The following is a 12,653-nucleotide window of genomic DNA, read 5'->3' on the forward strand; positions in this document are numbered from 1 at the left end:
GGGTGGTCTTGATCTACAGGGTGGCAATTTCAAAAGCCTTTATAAGGTCTTGCACACCATTTTTGTGGGTCCTTCCTCTCTCCTGCAAGTGAGGGGAGCACCCTGTTGCAACAGATCAATAAAGGCCAAGCCTACAGGCTGCTGTTTTGCTCCAAGTTATCCTGGTTGGTGTCTTTGTTTTTGTCCAAGGGAGCCCTCGGATTTTTCCGTTAACACCTGTCACATAAATGTGTTTCATAAATGTGTTTACATAAATGTGCGGTTTTCTCCCGAATGAAGTGCAGAGTGTTTGAGGACCGGGACATTTGCAGGGAAACCAAAATGCTTGTTTACAAAGCCATTGTACTACCAACCTTACTGTATGCTTGTGAACCATGGATCACTTACAAACACCATCTCCAACTTCTCGAAAGATTCCATCAACGGTGTCTCTGAAAAACCTTACACATCACTTGGGAGGACAGGCGAACTACTATCAGTGTACTGGAAGAAGCTCGCAGGCTAGTGTTTCCCAGTTGTCAGTGTTTATAACTACATTTTAAAAAGATTTGCCTTGAGACAGTCTTTAAACCTCTCGTTGACCACCAGCATTACGCTTTCAATTTTTAAGTTCAGAATACAGTAGTTGCTTTGGAAGATGATAATCAGGCATCTACACATCATGATCAGTCCCACAAAGTTGATGTTGAAGAATCATTGCTTCAACACGTGATCTTTGAAACCACCATTTATAAATGGTGCAAACTAACGTGGGCGTAGCCAGGATTTACGTATGTTGGGGGTGAGAGCAGGAAGCCCACCTGTTAATCTTCCTAGGTCTAGCAGATTCAGAAAGAAACATCTCAACCACAGTTCATAGAATTGTGGAGTTGTAAGGGACCCCGAGGGTCATCTACTCCAACCCCCTGCAATGCTGGAATCTCAATTAAAGCATCCCTGACAGGTGGCCATCAGTTGTTTTAAATTATTTTCTTTTGACCCCCAAGTGCTCAGAAAAAAACTCTCAAAATCTTTCCACAATTTCTACTTCTAGTTAGCATTTTTATTTATTTACTTGATTTAGGGGGAGCTACACACACAAACAACACACACACACAGGTCTTGGAAGAGAAGCGTTGAAGTAAAAAAAGAGTATGCCTGACTTGGTCATTCCAGAAAACTGGAAATCCAAGAAAGCGGGCAGCCTAAACGAGTGAGTGGCAGAAGATGGTTTGGTCACAAGTTGTAACCGTGAAGGCGATTTTTGCCATCTGGTGGCATAGATTTCTAAGATGGACACAAGACCCACTGACAATACAGACACCAGAGTTAAGAAAATTCCCAAACCCGGATCCACGGGTGACTTTGGGTCTTTTCTCTAAGGTAGTGTATTTTAAAGTTTTTATGTGTTTATATGTCTATCACGCTTTTAAACTTAAAATCCGTTGTTGTATATTGTTTTAAATGTTTGTTTTGCTGCTGGGACTGTAGTTCCATTTGCGTTTCTCAAGCTGGTCTCTGACCGTAATAAATTTCATGTTCGTGTTCAGACACCAGAGACACCTGCGGAACGCTGGAAAGCTCTGCAGTCTCTATTTTTGTAGTTTGACTATTAGTGCTTTTTACATTTGCCTTGTTTCTGCATAAAATCTTTTTTTCAAAGAAAAAAAACAGCAAGGAAAGAGAAGCAGAGTCTGGACAACAATAAAAGAAATTGGACAGATTTATTTATATCAAAGCTCAAAACTGGTGAAAATATGCAAGCTCAGCAACAGCTGAAATATAAGGAATGTATGAGTGACATACCAGAGAACAATTTATAGATGGAAAACAATATTGGTGAGAAATAAAATCAATTAACCAAACAGCTATCAAGGAAATATGCATATTACAAAAGGGCACACACAATCCTGCCCCATGACTGAACTTTAACACAAGGATAGTTCTTTTATTTATCAGGCTGGACTAAATGTTTTCTCTGTGCCTGAAAGTGCACATTTAGAGTTTTTGTATCGTTCTATTTTGCTTTTCTCCCAGGAGGTCAAGGTTGTGTACACTGTATTCCCTGCACCTTTTTAATTTTTACAACAGCCCTGAGAGGTAGGCTAGGCCGAGAATTAGTAGCTCAGGGTGCAGCCCTAACCTAAGACCCACCAGGATGGGCGAGTTTTGATGTGGACGTAGAGCATCTCTGGTTCACTTGACTATGTCACATAATTCAGATATACCCGTGTGATATGGCAGAGCCAGACAGGAGAGGACTTAAAGTGGGTCCTAATTCCATTTGACCTGGCAACCCAGAGGAAATCACACAATCCTTTTTACCAGTGTTGTCACACTTTTAAAAGAGGAAGCCAATGTACGTTTCTTAAAGCAGGCTTTCTGGGAGTGGTACCAGGGAGCGGGTAGGGACTGGATTCTAATTCTGTTCAGCTTCTTCCTCTCCGGACTAGTTAAAATCCTTCTAGGAGTATGCTCAGAGGAAGCAGATTTGGGGGGGAAACACATGAAAACAGCATTTCCTAAGAAACAGGATATACTACCAGGAAGAGGGCCTTCTTGGTGGTGGCGCCCGCATGTTTTTAATGTTTGATGTTTTATCATGTTTTTAATATTCTGTTGGGAGTCGCCCAGAGTGGTTGGGAAAACCCAGCCAGATGGGTGGGGTATAAATAATATATTATTATTATTATTATTATTATTATTATTATTATTATTATTATTATTATTATTATTTCTTCTTCTGATGTTGGCAGAGAAGCATCACTGCCACTGGTGCTGATTACAGATATGATTGTGCCATTTTGGGGTGAGAGCTCAAAATCAACGCCACAAGTGACGGTGCTTTACACTGCTGGCAGAAGCAGCAGGGCAAGTGGGGCAGCCTTGGGTGTTCCAGCTGGGGGGGGGGGCTTCTGACACCTGAAGTAGGACCACTTCTGCCCTCAGGACTCTACTCAAGCCATGCCCCATCCCCCATTCCTTGCCAGTTCAGCTCTAATCTGAAAGCAGAGTTCAGCTGTCTCAGACTCACATTCCATATTCAGACTGCTTCTACACTTTCCAAACTCCAATCATTTAAAAGGCTTCTCCCGTGTGTGAATTATTTGATGGGAAGTGAGATTTGACTTGCGAGTGAAGCTCCTCCCACACTGCAAGCATTTATACGGTTTCTCCCCAGTGTGAATTATTTGGTGAGTGGTGAGATGGATCTTCTGTGAAAAGCTCTTTCCACACTCCAAGCATGTATGCGGTTTCTCCCCAGTGTGAATTCTCTGATGAGTAGTGAGATGTGTCTTCCTTAAGAAGCTGCTTCCACACTCCAAACATCTGAACAATTTCTCCCCTACATGGATCTTCTGATGGGTAACAAGGGCAGAATTTCGATGAAAACTCTTTCCACACTCTGAGCATTTATATGCTTTCTGCCCGGTGTAAAGTCTTTGATGAGCAGAAAGATTTTTCTTCTGACGGAAGCTCTTTCCACACTCCAAGCATTTAAACGCTTTCTCCCCTGTATGGATCCTGTGATGATTAACAAGGGTAGAAGTGTTACGAAAGCTTGTTCCACACTCCAAGCATTTATATGGCTTCTCCCCTGTGTGAATTCTTTGATGTGATGTGAGATTCGTCTTCCGAGTGAAGCTCTTTCCACACTCCAAGCAGTTATATGGTTTCTCTCCAGTGTGGGTTCTTTGATGAGTAGTGAGGTGTATCTTCTGACAGAAGCTCTTTCCACAGGCTAAGCACTTAAAAGGTTTCTCCCCTGTATGGATCCTTTGATGAGTAAAAAGGACATAATTTTGGTGAAAGCTCTTTCCGCACACTAAGCATTTATAGGCTTTCTCCCCTGTGTGAGTTCTTTGACGAGCAGTCTTCTGACGGAATCTCTTTCCAATCTGCAAGCATTTGAACAGTTTCTGCCCTGTGTGAACTCTTTGGTGAATAGAGAGATGTGTCTTTCGTGAAAATCTCTTTCCACATTCCAGGCATTTAAATTGTTTTTCATCTGTGTGGATTTTGTAATGAGTTTTCAGTCTTGATTTAGAAGGGAAACTTCTCCAATATACAAAGCGCGTACTTGCTTCTTTTCTCTTTTGCGTATTTTCTTGGACTGGGATTTGATGGCTCACACTGCCATGAGAAGAAGGGGACTTATTCCTCCCCCTTCCTTCCCCTTCAGGTTTCCTTCTCTGAGCTTCTCTCTGTATACATGTGTCCCATTCTGCAAACACCCCATGTGGTTTTCCCTCATTTTTGGTTTTCCATTCATGTCCTGCCACAAAGAAGAGAGGAAAACTGTTCAGAACCTGAGGTACAAATGGAGTTCCAAAACTAACTGGCAGTGACACATAAAGCTTGTGATAATGGAGGAATGGAAAGATCTTAGCTGCAAAGCAGGTCTTATCATCCATTTATCTGCCACTTTTAACACCGTAACTGCCAGCCAGGGTTCTATACTCTATTCTATTGTATCCATGGAGACCGGAACAAAATTGTCAGCTCAGACATGAAGCTCCCTGTGGGATCTCAGGCAGCCACTCTCTCTCAGACTAGGCTAACTCACAGGGTTATGGAATGGGCAAACCATGGAATAATCACGTGTATTCACTTTTGGCAGAAGCTCATTACAGTCGTACCTTGGCTCCCGAACACCCTGGGAGTCGAACGTTCAAGCTCCCAAACGATCAAAAACAGGAAGTGTTCTGGTTTTCGAACATTCTTTTGGAACCTGAACATCTGAGGGGGCTTCTGATTGGCTGTAGGAGCTTCCTGCAACCAATCAGAAGACGTGCTTTGCTTTCCGAATGTTTCAGAAGACGAATGGACTTCTGGAATGGATTGTGTACGACTGTAGTTCAATCATTGAATTCTACAGTTAAAGGATCTTGGAAGAAGCCCGTCAGTGATCTGAGCTTCACACACTGGAGAGATTCTGCGCCACAGCAGACAAAACTAGGTTAGGTGGTGTTAGGTAGGTTAGGTAAGCTACGGCAGGTGTCTTCCTTCTGCAATGGCTTCTATCGCTATTTGAACTCATTGCAACTCTTGATGTTTCTTACAGCTTACTGTTATATACATTTTGTTGCCATTTTACCATTTTGCCTCCTTGTGGTTTTTTGTTAAATGGAAATTAAACAGTCAAAAATAGAGAAAACCTTCTAGACTAGAAAAAAGGGAACGGAGGTGCTAAAACAGAGGAAATGTGCAAACAGGCCCATTATATTAGGCTCTAAATGCTATTGTCATCAACTCTGAAAACAAGGAACCTTACCAAGAGAGAAAGCATTCCTACAATTCTCCTCCATGACTATTTTATGCAGTGTCCTTTGGTCAGCATCCAGCAGAGCCCACTCCTCCTCCGTGAAATCCACAGCAACCTCCTCAAACAACACGGGACCCTGAGAGAAAAGGAAATAGTTGTCTTGTTGTAGGTAATCTTTATGTTAAAAGTAAAGGTAAAGGGACCCCTGACCATTAGATCCAGTCATGACCGACTCTGGGGTTGCGGCGCTCATCTCGCTTAATTTGCCGAGGGAGCCGACATCTGTCCGCAGACAGTTTTTCCGGGTCATGTGGCCAGCATAACTAAGCTGCTTCTGGCGAACCAGAGCAGCAGACGGAAACACCGTTTACCTTCCCGTCGGAGCGGTACCTATTTATCTACTTGCACTGGTGTGCTTTCAAGCTGATAGGTTGGCAGGAGCAGGGACCGAGCAACGGGAGCTCACCCCGTCGTGGGGATTCGAACCGCCAACCTTCTGATCGGCAAGTCCCAGGCTCTGTGGTTTAACCCACAGCGCCACCCGCGTTCCTTATCTTTATGTTATTTACCAGCAAAATCCAGACTACGCCTCAAAGTAAGATGACTTGAGTATTATCCTGCAGAACTTAAACCTTCTTGAGTGGCAGCCACAGCCTCCCTAGCGGGCAGTTTGACAAACTCAAAGAGAGAAGGTTACATTGGCCTACAGAGGTGAGCAGAAGACAGAGGAACCCAGGCTGCCCCCTAACGTCGCTCCCCACAATGACCCTTCCCCCTACCTGATCTGGTGCCACAGCAACTGCTTCCTGTCTGTTGCGAACAGGAGACGGCCGAGCAGGTCTTGCCACCAGTATTTCTTCACCTGAGAGACAAAGATGGTGGAAGGATGTAGCACGCGCTTGTCTCAGGGGCTAAGTGACATGTATCAGGGTAGGACACACTGACTTTACAAAATGTCTCCTCCACTGTACATATTTTATTATCTACCTTGACATTATCTAATTAACAGTAACATTGGTTATTTTAACATTATATATGAAAATGCAAGGCCCAATTCCACCTGGCCTAGGGGACGGGACCCACACTCACCCTGGTGGAACGCTCTGCCTCATGAGACCAGGGCCCTGCAGGATCTGATTTCTTTCCGCAGGGCCTGTAAGACAGAGTTGTTCCGCCTGGCCTTTGGCTTGGAGCCAATTTGATTCCCCCCCCCCTTTTCTTTTTTCTTTTTCCATTCTCCTGTGATGAGGCTGCATTTTAATATTTTAATGTTTCAATATTTTAATGCTGTATTTTAATATTGTTTTTAAGTTGTATTCATTTAACTTATTTTTATTATTGCTTGTTAGCCGCCCTGAGCCCGGCCTTGGCTGGGGAGGGCTGGGTATAAATAAAAATTATTATTATTATTATTATTATTATTATTATTATTATTATTATTATCATTCTTGTTATTATTATAATTCTTCTTCTTATTATTATTCTTATTCTTATTATTATTATTACTCACCCTGAACAGCTAACAGGCTTCTGGGAGGCTGGAGGGACATTGCTGGAACAACTCTTGGGTTGGGGCAATTGGCTAAAATGTTTTTGTATGTTTTAAACAGTTCTAATTTTGGTTCCTCCGTTTCATTTTTGTTGGGTTCGTTAAATGTTTAGTTGAGGTTGGCAGTTACTTTAATTTGGGTATAACTGTAAACTGTTTATTGTTGTTATTATGATTATTATTGGTTTTATTGATTTATTGGTTGGTTTGTTGCTGGGATAGGATATCTTGTTTTTTAATGTTTGATGTTTGGCTGTGTTTTATATCTTGCAAGCCGCCCAGAGCGGCTGGGGAAACCCAAGCAGATGGGAAAGATACAATTAAAATATTATTATTATTATTATTATTATTATTATTATTATTATTAATTTGTTCTCATGGCTTGAGGCCTCAAACACTGAAACCCACTCGTTTTTAATCTTTGGAAAATGATGGGGGGAAGCATCTTCCCCTGAAAGTTTCGGGAGAATGTAAGAAGATCCCATACATTTCAGGAAGTTCAGGTTCATTCTTACTGAGTAATGCAGCACCTCCACTGCTCTCCAGAACGTTTCTCCTTAGCAGGAAGCACTCTTTCACATCCAGGGAAGAACTTTCTCTCTCAGTGAAATTAGCTGCCACCTTTGCAAAGAGACCCTTTACCTGAAACAACAATGAAGATATTGAAGACAGTGAATGGGCAGAAAATCAGAGAAAAGGGCAAAATGTCAAGAGGAGTTTGGGACATTCCTCTGCTGATGATTTCCAGGAAGTGATTGATTCACATTCTGGGCCCTTTGGAAGCACCAGGATGAAACCCTCTCTCACCTGCTGCTCTGCCTGCTTCTTGTTCTCTGCCCAACTCAGGAGGAAACCTTCGGCCAGGGCCACCGCCTGGGAACTGGTCTCCGCTCCACATTCCCTAACCCAGCTCTCCATCTCTGAGGGAAGGACGGTCAGGAATTGCTCCAGGATCACCAGGTCCAGGATCTGAGTCTTTGTGCATCGCTCTGGCTTCAGCCACTCATGGCAAAGGTGGTGGAGTTGGCTGCAAACCTCTCTTGGTCCCTCGGCCTCATGATAGCAGAACTTTCTGAATTGCTGGCGCCGCACATCTGAGCTGAGGGTCTTCTCCCCATCCAGGCCGGCTGAGTCTTGGTCTTCCATCTTTCTTACTGTTCCAAGGATGCCTCCAACTGGGCTACAGACTCCTGAAAAGCGGAGATACAAGGTTGGATTAAGGAGCTGAGGGACCCTCCTTCCTCCAGGAAGGAACACATGAAGTAAGATAGCACAAAATAATGATTTTGGTATCCTAAAGGTTAACAAATTTATCACCGCACAAGCTTCAGTATACTACAAAAGAAAACCCATGGCATTTCACAACTCTCAGCATAACACCAACAGAATATATTTCACCACCCTTTTAGAAAGAAAACACTCTGACCTTCCTTTGAGTTGTGCTTGTAGGTTTAATGGTTTTAGTCATCTCTTGCTGTTGGACTTTAATATTATTGGGATGAATGTTGTTTTCTTGTTTCCTGCTGGCTTTATTTCTTACCTAGCAAAAGTTTTGAATTAAAGCTGCCATTCTGCTGAATGAATCTTAGTTGATTACTTTAATATTTACTTGTAAATATTAACATTCATTTAGAAATATTCCAATTGTTTACTGGAAACAAAATCGTATTGCTTCCCTGTATCTGAGATCTAGTACAATGCTTCTCCAATGTGAATATTCTATTCCTCTTATTCACTGCAATATCCCTGGCCCAATATTTTCCTAACTGGACCACGGTTTTGTCCACCTCTCTCTCTTTCCCTTTCTTTGTCCGTATCATCAGTGGAGAAAAACACACCACATTTCTATCCAGTTGCGCTCCTAAATTTATTTCAAGTATCACTGGCTAGGACTGTTCTCTGCTAGAGTTTACAGGCTCCACTTTCAGCCTGTAACCAAATGTCTGCAACTGTTTGTTGACTTTTAATGTACTGTTTTCAATTCTCTTCATAAAAGCAGTTTGCTTCCTTTGAATCAGCCTCTCTCTCCTGCCTTTGATTAAAAGGGCACAATTTTTCAGTAATGCCCATTGTGAAAAGATCCCCTTCACACTTCAGGGGTTTCCATGTCTGTAAGTGACCTTGTGCGGTTGTGTAACGAATGAATTCTCTTTCTCTCTCTCTCTATTTCGGTGGTGGGGTGTCCTATTTGAAATCAAAGTCCAGTTGATAGTTCACTTCTAAGCATCAACTCACCTGTTTCAAATCCTCCAAGCCCCACGAATCAGGGGCCTCCTGGCTTTGCAGAGGAGAGGAAAGACGCTCCAGTCCCTGACACAGACAAGAAACTGTTGGTTATGTACATACGCTACATTAGTGTAGCCTACCCCATGGGGCTCTTGTGAAGATAAAAAGAGGAGCTGAAGAAAACATACACGCAGGAAACCCGTGCACGTTAAGGAAAGCCACTCAAGAGCTAATTCCCCACGATGCAGCTGCAAGGCACTTTGTGATTGCCTTGGCAGTGTTGCTGGGCAGAACTGGCACAGTCAGGCTGAGTAGGTAAGGGGCTCAAGTTACAGCATTCAAGGGAAGAGAGCGTAGAGCACTCTGGAGAGAAGCATTGGAACTGACGCCTTTGAGGAAGAGTCACAGGACTCCATTGCAAGAGACTTGCAAGAGAACTCTTGCCTTGCAGACTTTGGCGCAGCAAGGGCTTCGTAAACAAAGAAACCGTCCGGGCTCAGAGAGGGAAAGCTGCTTGTAACATCTTGTAAATAAATAAGTGTGCATAAAGCATTGGTGTTGGGCTAGTTAAAGACTGCCCACCTAGCACTTTGAAAGCACATCAAAGTGCAAGTAGATAAATAGGTACTGCTCCGGTGGGAAGGTAAACGGCTTTTCTGTGCGCTGCTCTGGTTCACCACATGGCCCGGAAGCTGCCTGCGGACAAACACCAGCTCCCTCGGCCTATAGAGCAAGATGAGCACCACAATCCCAGAGTCGTCTGCGACTGGACCCAACGGTCAGGGGTACCTTTACCTTTACCTATAAAGTGTTGGTGTTGGGCTAGTAAAGACAATTTGTGCTGTGTTTTAATTTGTGGGAAGCTGCCCAGAGCGGCTGGGGTAACCCAGTCAGATGGGTGGCATATAAATATTATTACAGTGGTACCTCGGGTTACATACACTTCAGGTTACATACGCTTCAGGTTACAGACTCTGCTAACCCAGAAATAGTGCTTCAGGTTAAGAACTTTGCTTCAGGATGAGAACAGAAATCGAGCTCTGGCGGCAGCAGGAGGCCCCATTAGCTAAAGTGGTGCTTCAGGTTAAGAACAGTTTCAGGTTAAGAACGGACCTCCGGAACGAATTAAGTACTTAACCCGAGGTACCACTGTATTTCTGCTAACCAGCTGCTTCCTGCAATGAGCTTGATTGAGCTTCTGCAGTGCACACACCCAGGAAGACGCACAAGCATCTTCAGCCATGGGCTGAAATAGCTTTGCTCTTCCTATAGGTACCCCTTCCCTTTTTAAACACTTGTCACCTGGGCATCTCCCTTCCCTTCCCGTCGTATTTTCCTGCCTTGCCTCTTGTCGTCCCTGCCCCCAACCAGCCTTTCAGCCCTGCAGACTCAGACCCACAAACTGGAGCCTCTGGGGCGAGGAAGGGGGCTCGCCGGGTCCCGCGAGGAGCCACCGACGCTGCGCTTGCGAGGGCGGGCGGTCAAGGCACGTCCCTCCGGGGGGAAAGTCCCGGCAGGAAGGAGAGTGGATTCCTAGAGAGGAAGGTAAAAGGCGAGGCGGTCAGTCCTCCAGAGCAAACTCTCTTTTACCTTCCTCTCTAGGAATCCAGCTGAGGTCATTTTAACCCTTAGGAGGCCACTCTGGAGGATCCCTGGGGGACGTAGGCGAAGAGCCCGGCTGGTGGACCAGTCTAGCCTGGCCTCTTACTCTTGAAATATTTTGTGAAACAGCGGCCTAGAAACATATAATGTGTAAATAAACGAGGTAGAAGGCCCACTCCAACCTCACCTCGAGTTGGGCGCCTTAATTATCGTTGTTTTTGTTACCCGCTCTTCACCACGTGGTCCCAGGGTGAGTCAGAAAAATGTAAACCACAGAATTAAAAACCAAATTAGTCACAACTATATGGGTGTGTGAGAGAGAGAATGTAATTTGGTCTACACACACACACACACACACACACACACACACACACACCTCCCAGCCCTTCAGCAATTTCACCTAGTGATTATCAATCAATCAATCAAAATAATAATTATAATAATAATAATAGTACCCTGCCTATCTAGACTGGGTTTCCCCAGACACTCTGGACAGCTTCCGACATATATAAAACCATATAAAACATTAAGCATTAAGAAGCTTCCCTACACAGGGCTGCCTTCAGATATCTTGTAAAAATTGTGCAGCTCTTTATCTCCTTGACATCTGGTGGGAGGGAGTTCCACAGGGCAGGTGCCACCACTGAGAAGACCCTCTGCCTGATTCCCTGTAACCTCACTTCTCTCAGTGAGGGTGTTGGGAGACATTCTGCATAGAAACATGTTTGTACCTTTAAGAAGAGTTTTTGTGAGCTCTGGGCTAATTGGTTACAGCTGGCCATGACCACAAAAGGAGAAAAGCTGCAGTTTGGACTCTGCCTGCAGAGAAAAACACCCAGAAGCTTTGCTGTTTGTTGTTTTGAAATAAAAACCTTTATTTAATTTGATTTTACACCTGTCTCATGGAGTCACAGTCTCTGTCATCTGCCACCAGTGGAAAATCCCCCTCTAACAGAGGGAACTGCCAGAATACCCTGGAAGGAGGACCTTGGTGTCTAGGCAGAATGATGGGGGTGGAGATGCTCTTTCAGGTTTCAGGGCTGAGGCCATTTAGAGCTTTCAAGACCAGCACCAACACTTGAATTGTGCTCGGAAACATACTGGGAGCCGTTGTAGATCCTAAAGGTGGTGTCAGGGATTCTATGGCTGTGATTCATTGAAGCATTGAAGGGTTTAGAGTAGATGATCCTTTGGGTCTACAATTCTAAGGTTCTCTCTTGTGGGACGGTGGGGGATTATAGCTACCAGTCCAAGCAGGACATCCATCCCATTACTGCCCCCAAGCACTGGTCTAACACTTCAGCTGCCCCTCCTGATTCAAATGCAACAGAGAGCTAAAGCTTGGTGTCACCTGCATATAGATAATAGCTCCAAGAGGCTTCTTATTGTTGGGGGACAGGATGGAGCCCTGTGAGACACTCCCATGGCATTGACCAGAAAGGTGCCATGACCACTTTCTGGAAATAGCCAGAGATAGGAACAGAACCACAGTGCCCTAAAACCCCACCTCCCTGAGACATTCCAGAAGAATACTGGAATCAACTTCTGATAAATCGCAACAGGGACAACCAAAGCAGTTTCTGTATCATGACTAGGCCTGAAGCCAAACTGGAACAGATTCAAAAATTATGCCAAAAATCCGCCGCCATTTTGTGACTGGTGGGCCTCAGTAATTTTAGCCATCTCAAGTGGGCCCTGGGAGTAGAAAGTTTGGGCACCTCTGCTGTGGACTGTTGCATTGGGTCCCTGGAGACCCAAGTTCAGATCCGAGCTCAGACATGAAAATCACTGGGTGGACTTGGGCAATCACTCACTCACTCACTCCCAGCCTAGCCTACAGTACCTCATAAGGTTGTTCTGCAGAAGAACCACAGAACCACCACTTGCCACTCTCTTCCGGAGCAATGGCAGGATACCGACATGATAAAATAAAGAGACCTTATAATTTATAATGAACTCAAAAAAATATTTAGATATACTTTCCCCAAAAGACCGGAAGCGTGTCTATTAGGCTTAATAGGAACAGAAATT

General features: G+C 44.2%; 1 protein-coding gene across 3 annotated transcripts; it reads right to left on the minus strand.

The window, feature by feature from the left end:
* Positions 1-1,679: 1,679 nt before the first annotated feature.
* On the minus strand, positions 1,680-9,546 carry LOC310701399 (uncharacterized protein). 3 transcript variants are annotated; one of them, XM_083492198.1, is made up of 6 exons: positions 9,030-9,546; positions 7,602-7,984; positions 7,310-7,415; positions 6,025-6,107; positions 5,255-5,381; positions 1,680-4,255 (listed from the first exon to the last, which is right to left on the minus strand). In XM_083492198.1, the coding sequence occupies exons 2-6, from the start codon at positions 7,938-7,940 to the stop codon at positions 3,054-3,056; spliced, it is 1,857 nt and encodes a 618-aa protein (XP_083348324.1). In that variant the 5' UTR covers positions 7,941-7,984; positions 9,030-9,546; the 3' UTR covers positions 1,680-3,053. The 3 variants fall into 3 exon arrangements, with proteins under 3 accessions (XP_083348324.1, XP_083348323.1, XP_083348325.1); XM_083492197.1 differs by having other exon boundaries at positions 7,310-7,436; positions 9,030-9,544; XM_083492199.1 differs by lacking the exons at positions 7,310-7,415; positions 9,030-9,546 and having other exon boundaries at positions 7,602-7,842.
* Positions 9,547-12,653: the final 3,107 nt, after the last annotated feature.

This window comes from Podarcis liolepis (assembly GCF_965112155.1).
Source record: "Podarcis liolepis genome assembly, chromosome: 2".
In the NCBI taxonomy this organism is placed as follows: domain Eukaryota; kingdom Metazoa; phylum Chordata; class Lepidosauria; order Squamata; family Lacertidae; genus Podarcis; species Podarcis liolepis.